We start from the raw sequence: 17,754 nt of genomic DNA, 5'->3' as shown, positions 1-17,754 counted from the left end.
GAATGCCTAAGCCAGAAAAGAGCCGCTTTGTCCGTGGCTCGCTCGCACTTTGAAGGTACAATGCAGTCGTTTGTGAAGCTCCTTTGTAGACTCTGGTGGTGGTGGTGAACCCAGAGGCTTGTTGAATAAGCTGGGAATTGAAACGTCTCTGTGTAGAAACGGGGACATGTGAAGGCTGTGATGAGAGGGTGAGGGGTGAGGGCCAGGCTCTGTGGAGAGCCTGCAAGAATGTGCTGCGTACGCAGCATGGTGCCTGCCTCAAACCTTTCATGATAAATGAGGAACCGCTTGCTGGAACATTCTCGGTAGCCCTCTCCTGGAAATCTATCTTCCAGTGGGTTTGGTTGTTTATAGTGCAGTCACTAGGGGTGCGGAATTAATTGAGTATTAATCGATTCTCAGCTTTCACAAGCTGCTTTCACAACCATGTATTAGTCTGCCTGCTTAAGCATTCATCGGTATTAAGAGAACACTTTGAACACAAATGAACCAATGTGTATTCTTATAATTTAGTACGCTGGCCAATCTCAAATCAGATCATGCATGATCATCTAGTATAGTAAAGCAATTACATGACCTTCATACACATATGGGGTGGTCTGTTTACAGTGTTCTATTTATTTTGTAGTATTGTTTGTTTATTTATTTACTATTTATAGCTGTAAAAAAATACCTGTATGCAGCAGTGCACAAATACAATTACGATCTGAGAAATCTTAGAAATACATTTAAATTCATTTTTTTTTTGAAAGGCAAAATATGCAACATATCCCCACCCGTTATTTTTTTTTTAGATAAAGATAATAATATTTATTTTTTAGATTTTCGTTCACTCCTGCTGTAGGTGGTTGAGGGAGAGACGGCTTACGAGGTATAGCTGCTGCCTTTGCGGATTAACTTTTCATACTCAAATTAGTCATACTGTATTGTTCTTAAGTGGCAAAAAGGATTGTTTTTTTTTTTGTTAAAGTTTCGACAGACATCCCCCCACGTGGTTTGACTTTGGAAAAAACCTTTGCATATTGCAAAACTGACTTGGTTAAAAAATTGTGGTAATATTTCCAGACTGGCGACAGCATGGTGATGTGGTTGTCGACTTGTACATTTTGCATCATCATATGATCGGCCAGGTGAAAGACAACCGATCTCTACAAATTTAGTGATTAATAGCGAACTTTAAATGGCAGCGGAGCATCCTTACTGAAGGTGTGTTTTTTACATTTACACTTGATTTGCAGTGTTTTATGATCAATAGGTACATTTTAATTTGAAATGATCTGATGTTCAATCCATGGCGTACTTCCACGTTGCCAGCTCTGCACTCACTCTCCTGTTGTATGAGACTGTTACTAAATAATGTGAAAAGTGTTTTAGACTAGAGTGGAACCTTGGATTACGAACATAATTCGTTCCGGATGAGGGCTTGTATTTTAAAACACTCGTAAACCAAATTGTATTTTTCCATAAGAAATAATAGAAATTCGAATCATTCGTTCCACAGGCCAAAAAAATAAATGTTGCATGCGTGATACATGATACTTGGTACTTGTAAACCAAGACTTGTTCGTTTTTCGAAGCAAAATTTATTAAAAATCTTTGCTCGTCTTACAGAACACTCGCAAACCGCATTATTTGCAATCCAAGGTTTTACTGTATTTGCGTTTTATGTTGAGTTCAATAAAATGTTCTTTTGTATAGCATATTTAGCAGTAGATACTGTCACAACCTTGAGCTTTTGAAAAAAACTATGAGATTTAAATCTGTAATGAGCAAACCAGAGGCAGCGAAAACTTTCAGAAATTACATGAGGACGACACCCTAAGATTACTCAAATCCATGCTTTTCTGGTTGAGGCCCGATATCGGGAAAGTGTATACTTAAAAAAATCATTCAGTACTGAGTGTGTTGAAAGGATGTTTTACTAGAAGCATAATGTACTGTAAATAAGGATAAACGCAAGAAAGGTGCTTACGATTACAGCAGCAATTCTTGAAGACAAAGCTAGATTATTCAAATCTAGTAAGTAAACACTCTAGTAAGTTGAATGTTTTGGGGAAGGGAAAGTCTTTAGGGTGTTTCATTGGAACTATTCACAACAGCATTAAGTGAGCCAAAAATACAGAGAAAACCAGGATGAATCAGATCTGTTCAGAGCGAGAGACGAGTCACAGCAGTAGAAGTGTGTCAGGATTAGACACCAGTATCATAATTAAGAGGAAGTACATGTAGGTACGCTCTTATCCTGTAAATGGGTCAAGTCTCATGTCAGTCATCACCACATACTTTCACAGCATTAATTATGTCAGTGTCTACATATTTATAGAAAATGATTTCAAAACGGATCCTGTAACGAGTCCGTGTGTCGCAGTGCTGAAATTTGACGATAATTATGATGATAATAATTCATATAAAAAGTTTGCAGCAGCATCACACTGTGGTTAGGTGTGCGGGATGTTCCTGTACTGTAGTTGTCCTCAGTGGAGATTTAAGATGCTGAGGTCAGCATAGTAGGCTTTGATCAATCTTTTCAAGGTACTTGAAATAAGATTTTTTTTTTTCCTCACATTTTAAATTTCCAGTTCCAGGCACAGTGTACTGCTGCACCAAGTACATATTTTTTCTTTTAAGTTAGACATTATTACAAAGGCACAGTTACACAGGGAGTAGTATTGCACTAGCCTTTAACGCCAAGCATGTTGAAGTCTATTTACAATTCCATTAATGCAGCAGTTTAGCACTTAAAGAGCAATTAATCTGTGCTCAGTTTGTGTGTGAAAAAAGCTTACTTTCCTTGTAATCAGTGCTAAGGATATGGCATTAAATAAAGTTATTAAAAAAAAACGCAATCAAGTGTTAATGCATTCTAAGAGACCTATGCAGTGTTAATTAGCATAAGATCAGATTCATTATCATTTCTCTTATAAAGTCCTAGTCTCTACTGTACAGTATGTGACAGAATGTCAGCGAAATCATATAATCAAATCGAATTAAAGCTTTTATAACTTACCAGAAAATTTCCTCAGGTAATTACATTTCATAAGTGAATGATCTCAGGGTAATAACTTTAAGATATGAATTTTAGAACAAAGAAAGCAACTATATATCCTGTCCCATTTTGTTCCTGTCAAAAATGTGTCATCGTAAAAATCGGTCAGTAATATGATAATGATGGAGGAGTGCGATGATGACATAAAATTGTCTGAGTGCTCTCGTTAGATGGCCCTTAGGATTTCTGAGTGCTCAGGCTGCAGAATTAAACGTAGTAAAAATATGTTATTTGGATTTAATGAAGTCTGGCAGCCGTAATAAAGATTAAAAGGTTTTTTACATAAATGGTAGTCATGGCTGAGGTTCCCACTCGAACCGTAATTCAATGTGTACTGCTTTGCATAAACATACTGGACCTAACCAGCAAATGTGATTGTGCTGTAGATAATGAGATTGAGAATAATGAGAACAAAATTGAGTCTTAGTTTAAGTTAGCTGGCAGGTACAGATAGCTCCTTGTCCTGGGCCTGGGCACAAACATGAGGACCAACAACGAAATCAAATATCGCTAAAGAGTGTAAAGAACACTAGAACAGCTTAGATTTATTTTAAGTTTTCTAATTAGCCAGTAATGTGACAGCAATGCAATCCAAAAAATATATATAATAATTATGCAGATATGGTGAACAGAAAAGCATCTCATTCTCAACAGTATCATGAGCAAAAAAAGAAAAAAAAGAACAAATGCAGTACAGTGGAACCTCAGATTGCAAAATCCGTCTTGGTTTACGAGTACCAAGTATCATGCATCACACATGCACTTTCGGTCCGCTTGTCATAATAAAAGTCTCTTTTCTAAGCATGTTCAACTTACAATACAAGTCTCCAACAAATAGTATTAAAATAAAATAATAAATACACATGAAATTTAAACTGACTTCTATATCAGATACGCGGGCCATTTTCCATTGAAAACCAAATTGTTTTGGTCTGGACGTTAAACAGATGTCAACAGGGAAAACATTACTAACAAGCTGACAGGGGCATCTATCATAGCAGAGTCAGACATACGTCGGTCAATAAATCGGTTCCCCTGTGGTGCTTGTACAGGATATGACAAAAGGGTAGTGGTCCAATTAAATAGCTTTGTCGTGCTGCAGTGAAGAAGTGGTGGACTTAACTGTGCATGTAGAGGTCAGTGTTTTTTGTTTTAAGCACTCTAGACTTCTGTGTGTAACTATTCCAGGAGATAAGCAATTTCTGAAATATTTCATATCTCACACCAAGTCAAATTTATCATGCATTTTCTTAAATTTTTATTTGATTTGCATGCATTAAGCTGCTGCCAGACGATTCGCTAATTTGCTAGCTGTGAGTGTATTGGCGTTACTATTAAAGCCGACAGTAAGTGTGTACGAGTGCCCTGGGAGAGGCTTAACTATTGAGCCACCACTGCCTCAGGACGTGTAGCAAATAACATGTAGCATTAAAATTAACAAGCCATGAATTTCACAGGATATGTACAACATATGTAAATGCGAGTGATCATATTTACATTCCTGTGTTGTCACACTGAGGCGAGAGAGAGAATTAGACGAGCTAAAAATTGATTGTAAAATGAGTGCTATTATAAGTGCCATTTGATCCGCGCGTTCAGGCACGCCCTCTTTCTAGTGCACGGCACCTTTCGCTGACTTGATTCCGCTCCTGGCTTCGGCAAAGTCATTGAATGATTTAGCGCTGATCGTTACGGCCGCTAGACACGGTCATTAATTATGCACTTTTAAACTTTTAGTGTCTTCATTTCCTGCCCTCTCTCTGTCTGCTTCTCTTCCTCTGAGGAGTTGTTCCACCTCATTCAATCATCTTTTATGCCACAAAAAAGAAGCCATCATGCGCAGAAATACTATGGCTAACCTGGTCACCGTGGTAACGCTGTTGAGCGGTGCAGTTACCTAGAGCTGAGGGAGAAACTGAGCGAGAGTGAGAGAGAGACAGAGAAGGAAAGGGTAGAAAGAAGCGAAAAGCACAAATTGAAAAAGGCAGATAATAGAATTAACTTATCATCCTGCACACCTGTCCCCAAAGCGCTCAGGGCAAAGCAGGTCCGGCTCAGGCCGGTACTGAAGGTCCCTCTTCAAGGAGATTGACCAGAACTTTTAGCAAACTCAAAGTCTCGGGCATAATAGACACGGCATCACTCAACTGTCGGTGCTGATGCTCAGAGCTGGGATAGTGTATCAGCACCGCCCTGCTGCTCCCTGATGGATGAAGCTGTCATTGCCGTGGTTCTGCTTGGAGATGGTCTGTCCTGCGCACAAGGAACCTTATCATGCAGTGTCATTATGAAAAGAAGTTCATCATGCAGCTCTACAAGACAGCAATCATTCAGAGTAATGGCTTTTTTGTTTTAATGGTAGACATCCACCACCATTAGTCAGGGCAATTTGTGTAAGAGAGGAGGAAGCAAGGAAATGAGAGAAAGACTTACATGGCGGGTTTAATTTGATACTGTCATCCTCACTGGAAGAGTGCAACAATTTATTCCTCACCAAAAAGGGGGACACTTGCACTTATAATCTATCGCTGTGTAATTTTGCCACTCTGTAATTTCACCGCCCAAAGAATCCCCAGCAGAGCAAAGTTGTTTTTAATGAAATTACTAGATGAAGGCTGAAGACAAGACTGATGGTGGAGTTTTCAAAATTAATGACGAACGACTGGCGTGAAAAAAGTAGAATGAGTGACTGATTAAAATGTCATACGTTTCGAGTTGCACCCCACACACATTTTGTTGTTGATTGCTATGATCACTCACACTTCTGCTCGCGCGCATACGCACGGCCTGGGCTCTCGTAGCTCACGTCCCTCCTTTTAGCATTCCTCTTCTTCACGAAGAGGCGGCAGGTTCAGTTCAAGGGCACATCGAATATTGACTAAGCCCGCTGACCCGGCTCTGCCTTGGAGCATGATCCGACATGGCTCCTCTGTTCCAGCCCATATGGTCCAATTTAATGCATGAGCAGAAGTCTGGATCTGTGCTGCCGTCATTAAGCCAGATGCTGTGACCACCAGACTGAATCATTGGGACGATAATGCTCATTCTAGACAATAAAAATGATTGATGACCCACATGTTCTTACAGTAGGATGGCATGTCTCTAGCGGGCATGTGATTATAAACTGCCTCCTATGGGGTTTAAAAGGAGTGACCTTTTTAACAATTTGATGGCTTACATCCACAGGGTGGGAAAAATACCACACTGTGCTTTTAGGGCGTATCTCAAGATAGAGCTCTGAAGGTTACAGGCGTATGATTTTATAAGAGCATCATTTAGAGACATAACTGCACTTTCTCTTGAATAATAAAAGAATATCATGTTTTTTTAAATATTCTTAAAATGGCCTAAGAGCATTTCTACACGTTCACCCAATGTAAAAATGAGAAGCTAACATACAGTATGAATATTGTATCTATGCAATGTATATTAGAACTTTAAATATTAAGGACAGGCAAACAGTGCATCACCACATTGCACTACCATGACATCCACTCAACACTTAATCTTGCTTATTATGCTTGTTTAATGCATTTGCACTTTAGATTGCTAGATAACTAGGCTAGTTAATGAAAGTATGCGAGCAAATGCAGTAATACTCTATGCCCTACATCCTGATGCCCTACTTCTGGCTGGAGTTCTCATCACATGATGACCACTCACTGACTGCTGAGGATGGCTTCATATAGTCTGCCTAAAATTCCAATTGATAACCGAGGACAGTTTCACTTACTGTAAATGTCATGAAGATGGATTTGGACTGCATTTATATGAAAGTGGTTGCTATGATGGCTCGTGATTGCAGTTGCTGTAGTGGTTTAAGGACAGAAATTGATATACTGTAGTCCTGTACCATCTCCATTAGTGAATAGTTGGTAAAAGTCCGAACGAAATTGACTTTTTACCTAAAAGGCATTTGCTTTTTTGATCACATACATATAACATGTATAGAAGGAACATGAACATCATAAATTAAAGAGCTGAGAGGTGTCGGTGCTGCCTGCTGTATCCCGTGCCCCCCAAGATAACAATCAAATTTGTTTGTGATAATCATTAGATAAATGTGACGCAGCATTTAAAGTCAGTATTCAGGTATTAATAATATTATGTACAGTATTAACCCTATCTCACCTACATGGTTTCGCGCGGTGGCCGTAAGTACTGTTCATTATGATTCATGAGTTTTGGCGCTGTGATTACGTTTCCGCGCGAAAAATTAAACGTATTTTTTTTTGCCGGCCTTCACGGAAGCTCGCGGACCTTGCAGAACTTCGCTGAATGTCAAGCGGTCACTGGCGGATCTCAACGCGGGTCAAGCCGCATAGGTGAGATAGGGTTATAAGGTTAGTTTTCCACTATGGCCAGTAGCGTGCAGTAGGTGAAATGTATCAGTTTTTAAATTTTTACCAAAAGTCAGTTACCTGCTCTTCTTGATCCTTCAACACAGTTGAGAAATACGCTGTCCGAGTTCATTACTTCAGTTGTGGTAGAAAGAAAATGCTTTTTTTTCCTCTATAAAACTGCCGGTGCTGTAATGATATTAAGGTCAGCGGGGAAAATTCTGTCCAAATGATCCCGAGGGTTCCCGCTTTCTTACTATCTTAAAGAATCTTCACTTTTGACATTTGTTTCATATCCGAGTCCCTCCTCATAAACGATGTCACAGCGCTCGTATCTCAGCAGCCTGACGTGATGCAGGAATAAACCTGGTATTGAAACGGAGCTTACTGATACAGTAGATAGATACCGACTTACTGATTTACCTTTTTTTTTTTTTTTTTGCGTGGGAGTTCCCTAATTTTTCCCCCCAATTTAGTCGTGTCCAAGGGCGAGCACTTTACTGCTGCACCACGTGGGAGCTTTACTTACTACCTTCCTTTACTTTATTGATCTCAAAGGACATTTCAAATATCCAGTAGCAAGGACTGACTTACTTATTTTACTTACTTAACTATTTATATACTTACTTACTTTACTTATTCGCTAATTTACTTACTTAGTCATTCTACTTATTTGCGTAAGTTACTTACTGAAGTGATCCCGAAGGACATTTCAGACATCCAGTAGCAAGGACAGAAACACAATGCATAGCGTATGTGGAAATATGCCAAACTCAAACCACCTAAAATGTGACCTGATACTTGATTTGAAGTCACTGGGCCCAGATGTGTGTGCTCTCTAGCTTAAAACTCGTATATCTTTGTACTACACATAAGTAAAAAGTGCATACTGAGTGTGCGTCTATTTTAAGCCTATAAACAACGCTACCAAGAAGTACAGATACTACAGGATGAGAGCTTTTCCCTCCAGCTTGGTCAGATGCCAGTTCATAGAAACAGCTATCTTTCTTTCAAGAAAAGTGAAGCTAGCCAGTGACACATTTATACAACTGCTGCTTATATTGCATCATGGGTAAGTGAAGCACTGTCTATCTGATTTCCAGAAACTCTCCCCCTCGCCCTCTTAGTACCCAGCCACAGGTGCCCGTGCCACATTTTCAGTAGGCAGGTAACCAAATTTGATTTGCGAAATTTCCAAAAGAATTAATTGGAACTATTTTAAAAGTGTGTGGGGAGAGTTGTTAAATCCTTGTTAAACCATTGATGGTACGTCTTTTTGTCTCAGGGAAGACAATATAGCTGGTGTTTTGTCTGCGACCTGTGTCTGTGGTCGGTGTTTAGAGACTCGTTTTAATAACTCTTGCTTAAGCAGTTAAATACCACAACAGCATTTATGTTCACTATGTGAAGTTTATAGAGCTTATGAACTGCCAGATTCTTTAATAGCATATAAGCCTTAGGAAGATGAGCAACCTGCGTATATTTCCTCCTGTCTATGAAAAGGGCTGTGTGACGGTGGCAGTGCGAAGGAGGGTGTGTATTAGAGTGTGAAGAAGAAGTCCATGCTTGGGAAGGGAAGGGGAAAGAGGGCTCCCTCCACTCGTAATGTGTCTTTCATCATCACAGAGAGGGGATTGAATGACAGGACATCGATGTACGGGGGTGGGGGGGTTGAAGGGGGGGGGGGGGGGGCTTGTTGTGTGCTGACCAGCCAGAACTGTGAGTGTGTGTGAGGGAGGAGATAGAGCGAGAGAGAGGAAGAGATTTTCCTGGTTTTTTTTTTGTTTTTTTTTCAGGGGCTCTCCTCTTTCATTCGGCTCTCCTCATCTGTTTTTACATTTCTCTCAATTTTCTCTTTCGCTCTCCTCTGCCTCAATTCTCCAGAGTGTTTCTCTAATTACTGGTCAAATCTGTGAAAGAGAGAGTGAGTGAGAGAGTGAGTGTATGAGTGTGTGTGTGTGTGTGTGTGTGTGTGTGTTTGTGCGGATTGGCAGACTGAGGAGTGTGGATGTGTGATCTCCATCAGTGAGAGGAGCGGTATGGCAGCCACCAGGCTCCTCTGCTCCTGCTCTCCACTTATCTCGTGCCTGTGTTCCTCCTCCTCCTCCTCCTCCTCCTCCTCCTCCTCTCGCCCCCCCTCCCCCTCGCCCACAGATGAGTTTAAGGGCTCCAGCATGGTGGAGCTGATGAAGAAAGAGGGCACCACCCTTGGCCTGACCGTTTCGGGCGGCATCGACAAGGACGGCAAGCCGCGCGTCTCCAACCTGCGGCAGGGCGGCATCGCAGCCAGGTAAACACACACACACACATACACACATAGCTGTGTCTGTAAACCAGACTCCTGCTGGTTGTGTGAACCTCGCCAGGCTGCCTCTGACTGAGTTTTGGCACTCGGCCAAATGATTGGGTTTGAATATTGCATGAGGAGTGAAAGCGCGTCCGTGTGTGTGTGTTGTGTGTTTGTGCAATTTTTTCCTGTTGGCTGTGCGTGCAGGGTAGCTGTGCACAGTGAGCTCACAGGTCATCTAACTACACATCAACCTCACTCCCCAAGAGGATAAATCACACACGCTTCAGAAACGCTTAGCCTCAAACATGTACACACACACACACACACACACACACACACACACACAGATATCTCATTCAAACCACAGACTTTAGTTCCTATGTCATTTCTTCCATTCATATATATACAGTACCTTTTTTTTTTTTTTTAGATTTTTATATTATTGAGAGTTTATTTGCTTTAAAAGTTTGGTTCTTGGTTTTAATATTAAAGCTTTGAACTTTAATGTCGTTCTGCCTAAGGACAGGGTTGTTGTGACTCAGCTTTACGCACATTTAAGAACGCTAGAAATAGCTTCCCTGATTCACACTTGTGCGTGTGTGCGTCCACGAAGGACCCGACCGACCTCACCGGTTATTTTCTCACGACAAAGCATTCTATTAATCTTCTCCAAAAAGCTATCGAGGCTCAGTATTACACCCAACATCCTCTCCCCCTTATCTGTCCTTTATTCCGCCTTTACGTCTTCCTCTCTATTCATTTCCCCATTTCTCTCTGTCTGATTTCTTTCACTCCATCTTCCACCCTCCCCTCCTGCTTTCGGCTCTCACCTCGCATCACCCTAATTTGTACTTTCTTTCTTCCTTTCTTATCTCCCTCCATTTGATCCATGTCTTCATTTCGCCGTCCTTTCTGAAGGAGTGACCAGCTGAACGTCGGGGACTACATCAAGTCGGTGAACGGCATCAACCTGACCAAGTTCCGTCACGACGAGATTATTAGTCTGCTGAAGAACGTGGGCGAGAGAGTCGTGCTGGAGGTGGAATATGAGCTGCCACCTGTTTGTGAGTGTTTTCTACAGCTTTATAGTTTGTGATGTTCGTTTACGATTAAAGGTAGAATATATTACTGATTATTGAACTCTTAGAAGCGGATAGTAGCTTCCGTCTTCACTTTCTCTCTTTTGTAACTTCATTCAGTTTAATTAAACGTTATTTATATGAAGATTTTACCAATAAACCTGTCTCGAAGCAGATTTACAAGAAATCCAGATGTGGATTTACTATAGGTTCTAAACTTTCAAAATATGCCTTATTAATACTGAATTATAAGGCAGGAATTTAAGGAACGCTAATACAAGTAGGTAATTAATAGTGTAAAGTATTCGCTCGAATAAAAAGAAATCGAAGTGGTTTAGTGTATATTACAATCTGATTTTGTTCTTCTGCAGCCGTTCAGGGTTCAGGTGTAATGTTCAAGAATGTCGAGGTGACGCTTCACAAAGAGGGGAACACATTCGGATTTGTTATCAGAGGTAAGGAAAGACTTTCAGGAAATAAGCATGTTTAAATATGTTGCTTATGTAGATAAAGTTCTCTTGAGGTTAAAAAAATGATGTAACCAGCTAAGCAAATTTATAATTTAGGTTCAATGATATGATTTTATTTATTTATTTATTTATTATCATTGTGTTTGAGCCTTGTCATTTTGTCCAGATGTTGTCCCTTGAGAATGTATCTTTCCAGTACTTTTGAACTTTGTGTTCACTTTTGTGATTGACTTTTTGTTGTCTGCGACGTCGTTTTTTGTCTAAATTTTTCCCAAAATTTTCTCTTTTTTTTCTTATGAGTATCAGGTAGGCAACATATTTCTGCCTTGTAAGACTCACATCTAATTTTTTATTAAAGTTTATCTATGTCTGGAAATTAAACATTTATTTTTCCTGTTTTGCTCTTGTTTTTTTTTTTTTGCAGTGTAGTCACGAGGTGTTCAGTTTATTTCTAAATGCTGTATGTGGCCAGGCCAGTTGCCTGGTAACAGACAACAACAATTAATGGTGTGTTCACATCATGTCAGAATTACAGTAATTACAAGAAACGCAATCGCTTCTTCGTTGAACTCGTAATTATAAGTTTGAAATATTCTGTGATCTCCAGCTTCACATGTTATAAACGAGTGAAACATTAGTCATGTCTGGCAGTAATGTAGCCCTGGGTGTGTATATTATTTATATAATGCATGTCCGTTTATTTTTGTTCTCTACCTTGAAACATCATAAAGCGTAGGTTTTGTTGAGTTTAAGCAGATGAACAGCTCGAGCTGGAATCTTTAAAGGTGCCTTAGTTCCACTATAACCTGAACTGAATCTGATTCTTTAATATAAATTTGTAAAATCTATTTACCTGGTGGGTTTTTTCTACTGTACATTGTTCTGAAATATGTAGCGTTATCTTTTTTTCTAGCTATATCTTTGCCTTTATCATGCATTAAATGTTTGGTATTTTAAAATCTGGCTATCCCCAAACGTCAAGCGGCTCCACTCCAACATGTAGACAGCCACTGTCTGATTACAGCCTGAATTGATTAGGCTAATGTCCATTGCCCTACATTACATAGTTATCCAACAAAATGATCAAAGCCTGACAATTAACCGTGTGAGGTAATAACACTTAGCAAGCTTTTAGATATCTTTAATCGGACCGTTTCTTCACCACAGTGTTTTGGTAAACTGCCTCCTTACCCAGTATGATGGGTTTCAATGCAAGAATGTAGCCTGGTGTTAGATTAAAACTTAATACAGACATTTCCACATTGTATTGATTTAATACAGTATATTCATGGATCCTTAAATTTGAGATCTCTGAGTTTGTTTTGGACCTTACCAGAATTTAGCCACAACGCGACTGCTACACATCCATATAATAAGCTTTTATGGCATAACCCCTGATTTTACATACTGTACAGACAGACTCATTTGCAATTGAAGCTTTTTTTTCCTCTTATGTATATACAGTATAATACAGTGAAAATATATTTAATGATTCTTCCCTTATCTGTATGTAAATGGCCGAACCAGAAAGGTGACCCGGTTTCTGGGACTGAATAAGAATCCAGTCAAATATCAAAACTATTTATTCCTGAATCTGAATATAAATATAAATACCTTTTAACCTCTTAACATTTTCTTAACATTGCAATAAATGATCATCTGACCTAGGCTCCTGAGACCTGGACTATACTGTTATTTACATTGTAGTTTCTCTTACTTCGCTCCTTTTAACTAGTAACTTAATCATGTCTACAAATGGGTATAATAATTTGTACCACAGTTATTTCTAACAGTCCTCATATAAGGATTATACAAGCATATGGAGTATAGACAATGCAGTTGGGAGGAAACGTCATGTCCTCATCTCGAGAGGTTAAGAATGAAGGACATTATAATACTATCAACTATCCTGTTGGAAAATGACATGCAGCCTTTCCTTCTTTCTTTTTTTTTGCTCTAGTACTCAGATTATCAGAATTATTTTGCCCTTTTAGCTGCGGGACATTTTTTTTAATTTCCAGTCTTTGCTGAATGGCCATTTGAATTCTGGCTTTGATGATGCAGAGCACTCTGTTGTCAGTGTGTGAGTCCAAAGTCAAGTTTACAATTTTGAGTATATTGACCGTATACAAAGTATAAAGTAGCCAGACGTAGCTGGAGATCCCTGTGGAGCAGAATGTTCTCTTTGATTCTCACATATTGAAGTGAGTTCATTTGATTCATGTCAACATCAAACAGAATGTGTCCACTGAGTAGCTATTTCCACTTGCTTGAGCTTCCTAGATCATGGGGAAATGATAGGGTGTGCTGATCTCCCTACTTAGCTTTACTTTACTTTTTACTCTTCAGTTGGCTTTAATTCATTTCAATTAATTTGTGGCCTAATTAAAGTGAAATATTCCTTTTTGTATCCAGACTATGAGGCACATTGTTGCAAATTTCATGTTATATGTGCAGTGTATATATATATATATATATATATATATATATATATATATATATATATATATATATATGCAAATTTGTCCATTCAAGAAAAATGGCCTCTACCCTGCAGCTCTAAGTCATCTGTCTGCTCGGAACTGAGGATATGCAAAATGCGCCTGCAAAAAGCATTAGTTTCCCAAGAGTGCACATGCAATATGTTTATCTTTATGGCAACATTAGTCAGAAGTGCTAATGCCTTGTGTTTCCCCCATAGGAGGTGCCCACGAAGACAGGAACAAATCTCGCCCTGTTACCATAACAACAATCAGACCTGGTGGCCCCGCTGACAGGTGGGATAGTTTTCCTCGTATTTAAGGCCTTAATATCAGATAATACATCAAAATACCAACTTCAGACGGCTCATATATCATACATACATTAATGCGTATGACCACCATTCTATTGCTGCAGTACTATTTAGCATATTCATGCATCAGTGTTGAGTTTGATCGACTCTTTGTTCTTATTTATTGTAACCGAGTCAGAATATTGCAGATAGAAATGTGATTAATAAAGATCTATCTGCCACCATAATTCCTGGTCTCCGAATGTAATATTACTCATTTTAGATGCCTTTACTTGCGTCAATATATATTTTTTTCTGGAATCCTCTACGATATATATATATATTTATATATATATATATATATATATATATATATATATTTATATATATATATATATTTATATATATATATATATTTATATATATATATATATATATATTTTTTTTTACCTTTTGCTTACGAGGGACTTGTTTCACAAGGCACGTCCAACCTTTTCTCCATCCACAGTATTCTGTTGCCAAATACAGCTGGCATGAATGCAGTCACTAAAAGGCCAATCAGCTTGTCAAGTCTTTTTTTTTTCTCCAGTCTTTGAGAAACGAACCACTTTCATCTGTTCCTATTTTCTCCTGAGGTATATGTTAAGTGCAGTACCTTTTACAGTTCTGAAGTCCTAATTAATTGCTCGGCTTTGACCTGCTGCTTAGTGCTATTTTCGTACTTTAATATTCCATTAAGAGTTCTCCAACTCGTTTTCTGTTTCCAACACTTTTTAAAAATATGAGTTATGAATAGAATGAATGTTGAGTGAATGCAGATTCATTTATTTAAAAAAAAAAAAAAAAGCCTAATTATCAAGTATTAGGGTTAATAAGGTTCATATAGGTGACGCTGCTGTACTGTACATGCATGCAGCAGGTTGGCTTGTTCTGGAAGGTCTGATGTAAGAAAAAAAAGATAGTTGGAGCTTATAATACTGTGCTCAGTGGCTCTCCAGCATGCGTAAGTGCAGCTGTGAAGCAGGAGCCATCTGACATAATCGTGCTCTAAGATGGCAATCAAGGTCTCCTTGTGGCTTGTTAAATTTCTCCACTGGTAAAATGTTCACCGGGGAGTCTTTCACTGTTTCATGTTCAAGGAGCCATGGAGTCTCGCTCACCTTTATGGGTGTTTAAAAAAAAAAAAAAAAAAAAAGCCGGCTTATTTGGACTGGCTTTTTTTTTCATCGCTTTTTATCTCAGTGGTCTTTTTTTTCTTCTCTTCCAGGGAAGGTACGATCAAACCGGGAGACCGGCTGCTGAGCATCGACGGTATCCGTCTGCACGGTACATCCCACGCAGAGGCAATGAGCATTCTCAAGCAGTGCGGCCAGGAAGCAACACTCCTCATCGAGTATGATGTGTCCATCATGGGTAAGGCGATGCCTTAACACCTGCCGGTCGGACATACAGTACTGTACACTTGGTTGGATTCCAGACTTTTAGCCGAGAAACACCTTGCAATAAACGCACCCTGGAGAGTGTGTGCATGCTGAGTGGCTGGACGTGGGGCTGGGTGAGGAAAGAGATGGAGAGACAGAAGCTCTTGGCTAAACACTTTCTCACTGATGGCTTTGTTTGTGCTCTGGATAGGAAGTGATAGATTTTGTTCAGGTGGAGAAGGAACGATAAAAGGCAAGGTACAGCTTTGGCTATCAGACTCCAGCTGTTGGTTTTCCTATTTATTCATCCAGATGTTATATAAATGCTTACTCAATTCAAGACACAAGTGATGTATTCAGCGTTTCAGGAAATGCTGTCTATTGATTCTGCTGCTTCATGTCTGATAGCTTCATTAGGATTTGATGAATATTTCTGTTGCTAACCCGTTGTGAGAATTCACCGAGGCAGGTAAATACCCCTAACTCTGCAATGGGCAATCTAGCAATAACTTGGCAAACTACTGTAAATCGTATGTTCGGATACCAACAACACCGTATATTTTTTGCACTCTTTAAACAGAAATACTAACCTTGATTGCAAAAGGAAACTTCGATCACCACACACCTTGCACACTATACTTATCATCAGCACAGAGCCTCTGATCTGGAATGGAGGATGAGATGCTCATAGTGTTGTTCCTTGGTGACCTACTATATCAGTGTCATGCTTCACTGGATTTAGGAATCATTTATACATGAGCACATAATCTACTCACACTTCCAGCCTTCTAGAAGGCAAAGCAGCGTACTTGGATAATTTTGTAAGCCAAAACCCTTTGCCTTGGACCGCTGGGTTTCACCATTAAGCCTTTGTTAAATGGAAAGTGCTCTGCAGTTGCCAAAGCTTCTGTTTACTTCGCACTTTGTGCTGCAACTTTTCTTTGTAATGGCTAACAAGTGACTCCAGCTTAGCCTGGGAATTGGGAAGTGGTGCCAGCATATGGTGAGTGTGTTTGTGCGTGGGTGTGATTATGTTCATTCTCTCCTCCTGTTCTGTATTTCGGATGTATGGTGTAACCGGGTCTTTTTGCATTAGTCGTAACCAAGCCATAATGTGGAGTTACTGCTGCTAGGCATTTAGAGGTGCAGCCCATCTGCTTGCCTTGTTTATTCACATTAGGAGAGAGAATACAGTGTGTGTGTTGTACGTGCCATTGGATATGGATGCAACGGATCACAAAACACACGGTTCAGATCATATCACGGTTTTTGGTCTCGGACCAGATCATTTATTCAGATAAGCAAAAAAACGTGAATGAATACAGGAGAGATAACAATACTTTCGTGATTCTGATGATGCGTTCTTGTAATCGGTTATAGAACTTAAAGAGGGCAGCATTGTAGCGTAGTGGTCAGCTCTGTCCCCTTGGCCTCCAGAATCCAGGTTTGAGGCCCACCTCAGAACTGTGTGCATGGACTATACATGTTCTCCCCGTGCTTTATGGGTTTCCTTCGGGTACTCCAGTTTCCTCCCAAAGTCCAAAGACATGCAGATTAGGTTAACTGCTGTTCTTAAATTACCCATAGAGTGTGAATAAGCATGTGAGTGTATCCTGCGATGGATTGGCACCACGTCCTATGTCTCCTGGGATGAGCTCCAGGTCGCCGCGACCCTGTACACAGGATAAAGCGCTATAGACGATGAGTGAGTAGGAGAGAACTTAGAGCAATGAACACAACTTTCGAGATGTCCAATTTTAGATATTATTATATAAATAAAATACCTAAAATCAAACATTGTATGCATAATTGTTAACGTATAATATGTGCATAATATACATGATTAGTTTTTTTGTTCAAGTTAACTTTTTAATTTAACTTTGTTTGTTAATCTACCATAGATGAGTTTGGGGGGGGGGGGGGGGGTTGTTTTTATCATCCTTGTAATAAAAAAAATATGATCAATTTTAACGAAACAAAGTATGTGCATATATAATTTGCATCAGTATGAGTTATAAAACTGATGTTTACACACCATTTTTCTTTTGACCGTTTTTTTTTCTTCTTTTTTCTTTTCCTTTTCATTAGAGTAGGTGGTTTTTCAGCACTGCATAGTGGGATTTTGTTGTTGTGATCTGGCAACCTGAGTGAATACAAAGCAAGTACATATACAAGAAATTTTGAATGAGTGAAACAATAGTTTGTACTTGTGCAAAAAAAAAAAAAGAAAGGTTTTATTGCTCTGGAATGGGCCCAAAAATAACACCATACTGCTGCAGTTAAATTTTATTTTGCACTGTGAAGGTTGAACTTTGCAATTAAGCCGTGGGTCAAG

General features: G+C 39.4%; 1 protein-coding gene across 9 annotated transcripts in view; it reads left to right on the top strand.

Moving 5' to 3' along the window:
- grip1 (glutamate receptor interacting protein 1) overlaps positions 1–17,754 on the top strand; it is a 308,087-nt gene that overhangs the window by 227,751 nt on the left and 62,582 nt on the right. For all 9 annotated transcript variants that reach the window (XM_053508660.1, XM_053508663.1, XM_053508664.1 and 6 more), the window contains exons 3-7: positions 9,541–9,676; positions 10,595–10,740; positions 11,127–11,210; positions 13,927–14,002; positions 15,266–15,411. In XM_053508660.1, coding sequence (XP_053364635.1) covers positions 9,541–9,676; positions 10,595–10,740; positions 11,127–11,210; positions 13,927–14,002; positions 15,266–15,411 — 588 coding nt within the window. The remainder of the gene's footprint in view (positions 1–9,540; positions 9,677–10,594; positions 10,741–11,126; positions 11,211–13,926; positions 14,003–15,265; positions 15,412–17,754) is intronic.

This window comes from Clarias gariepinus, chromosome 12 (assembly GCF_024256425.1).
Source record: "Clarias gariepinus isolate MV-2021 ecotype Netherlands chromosome 12, CGAR_prim_01v2, whole genome shotgun sequence".
In the NCBI taxonomy this organism is placed as follows: domain Eukaryota; kingdom Metazoa; phylum Chordata; class Actinopteri; order Siluriformes; family Clariidae; genus Clarias; species Clarias gariepinus.
This window is presented reverse-complemented; position numbering and strand designations above follow the sequence as displayed.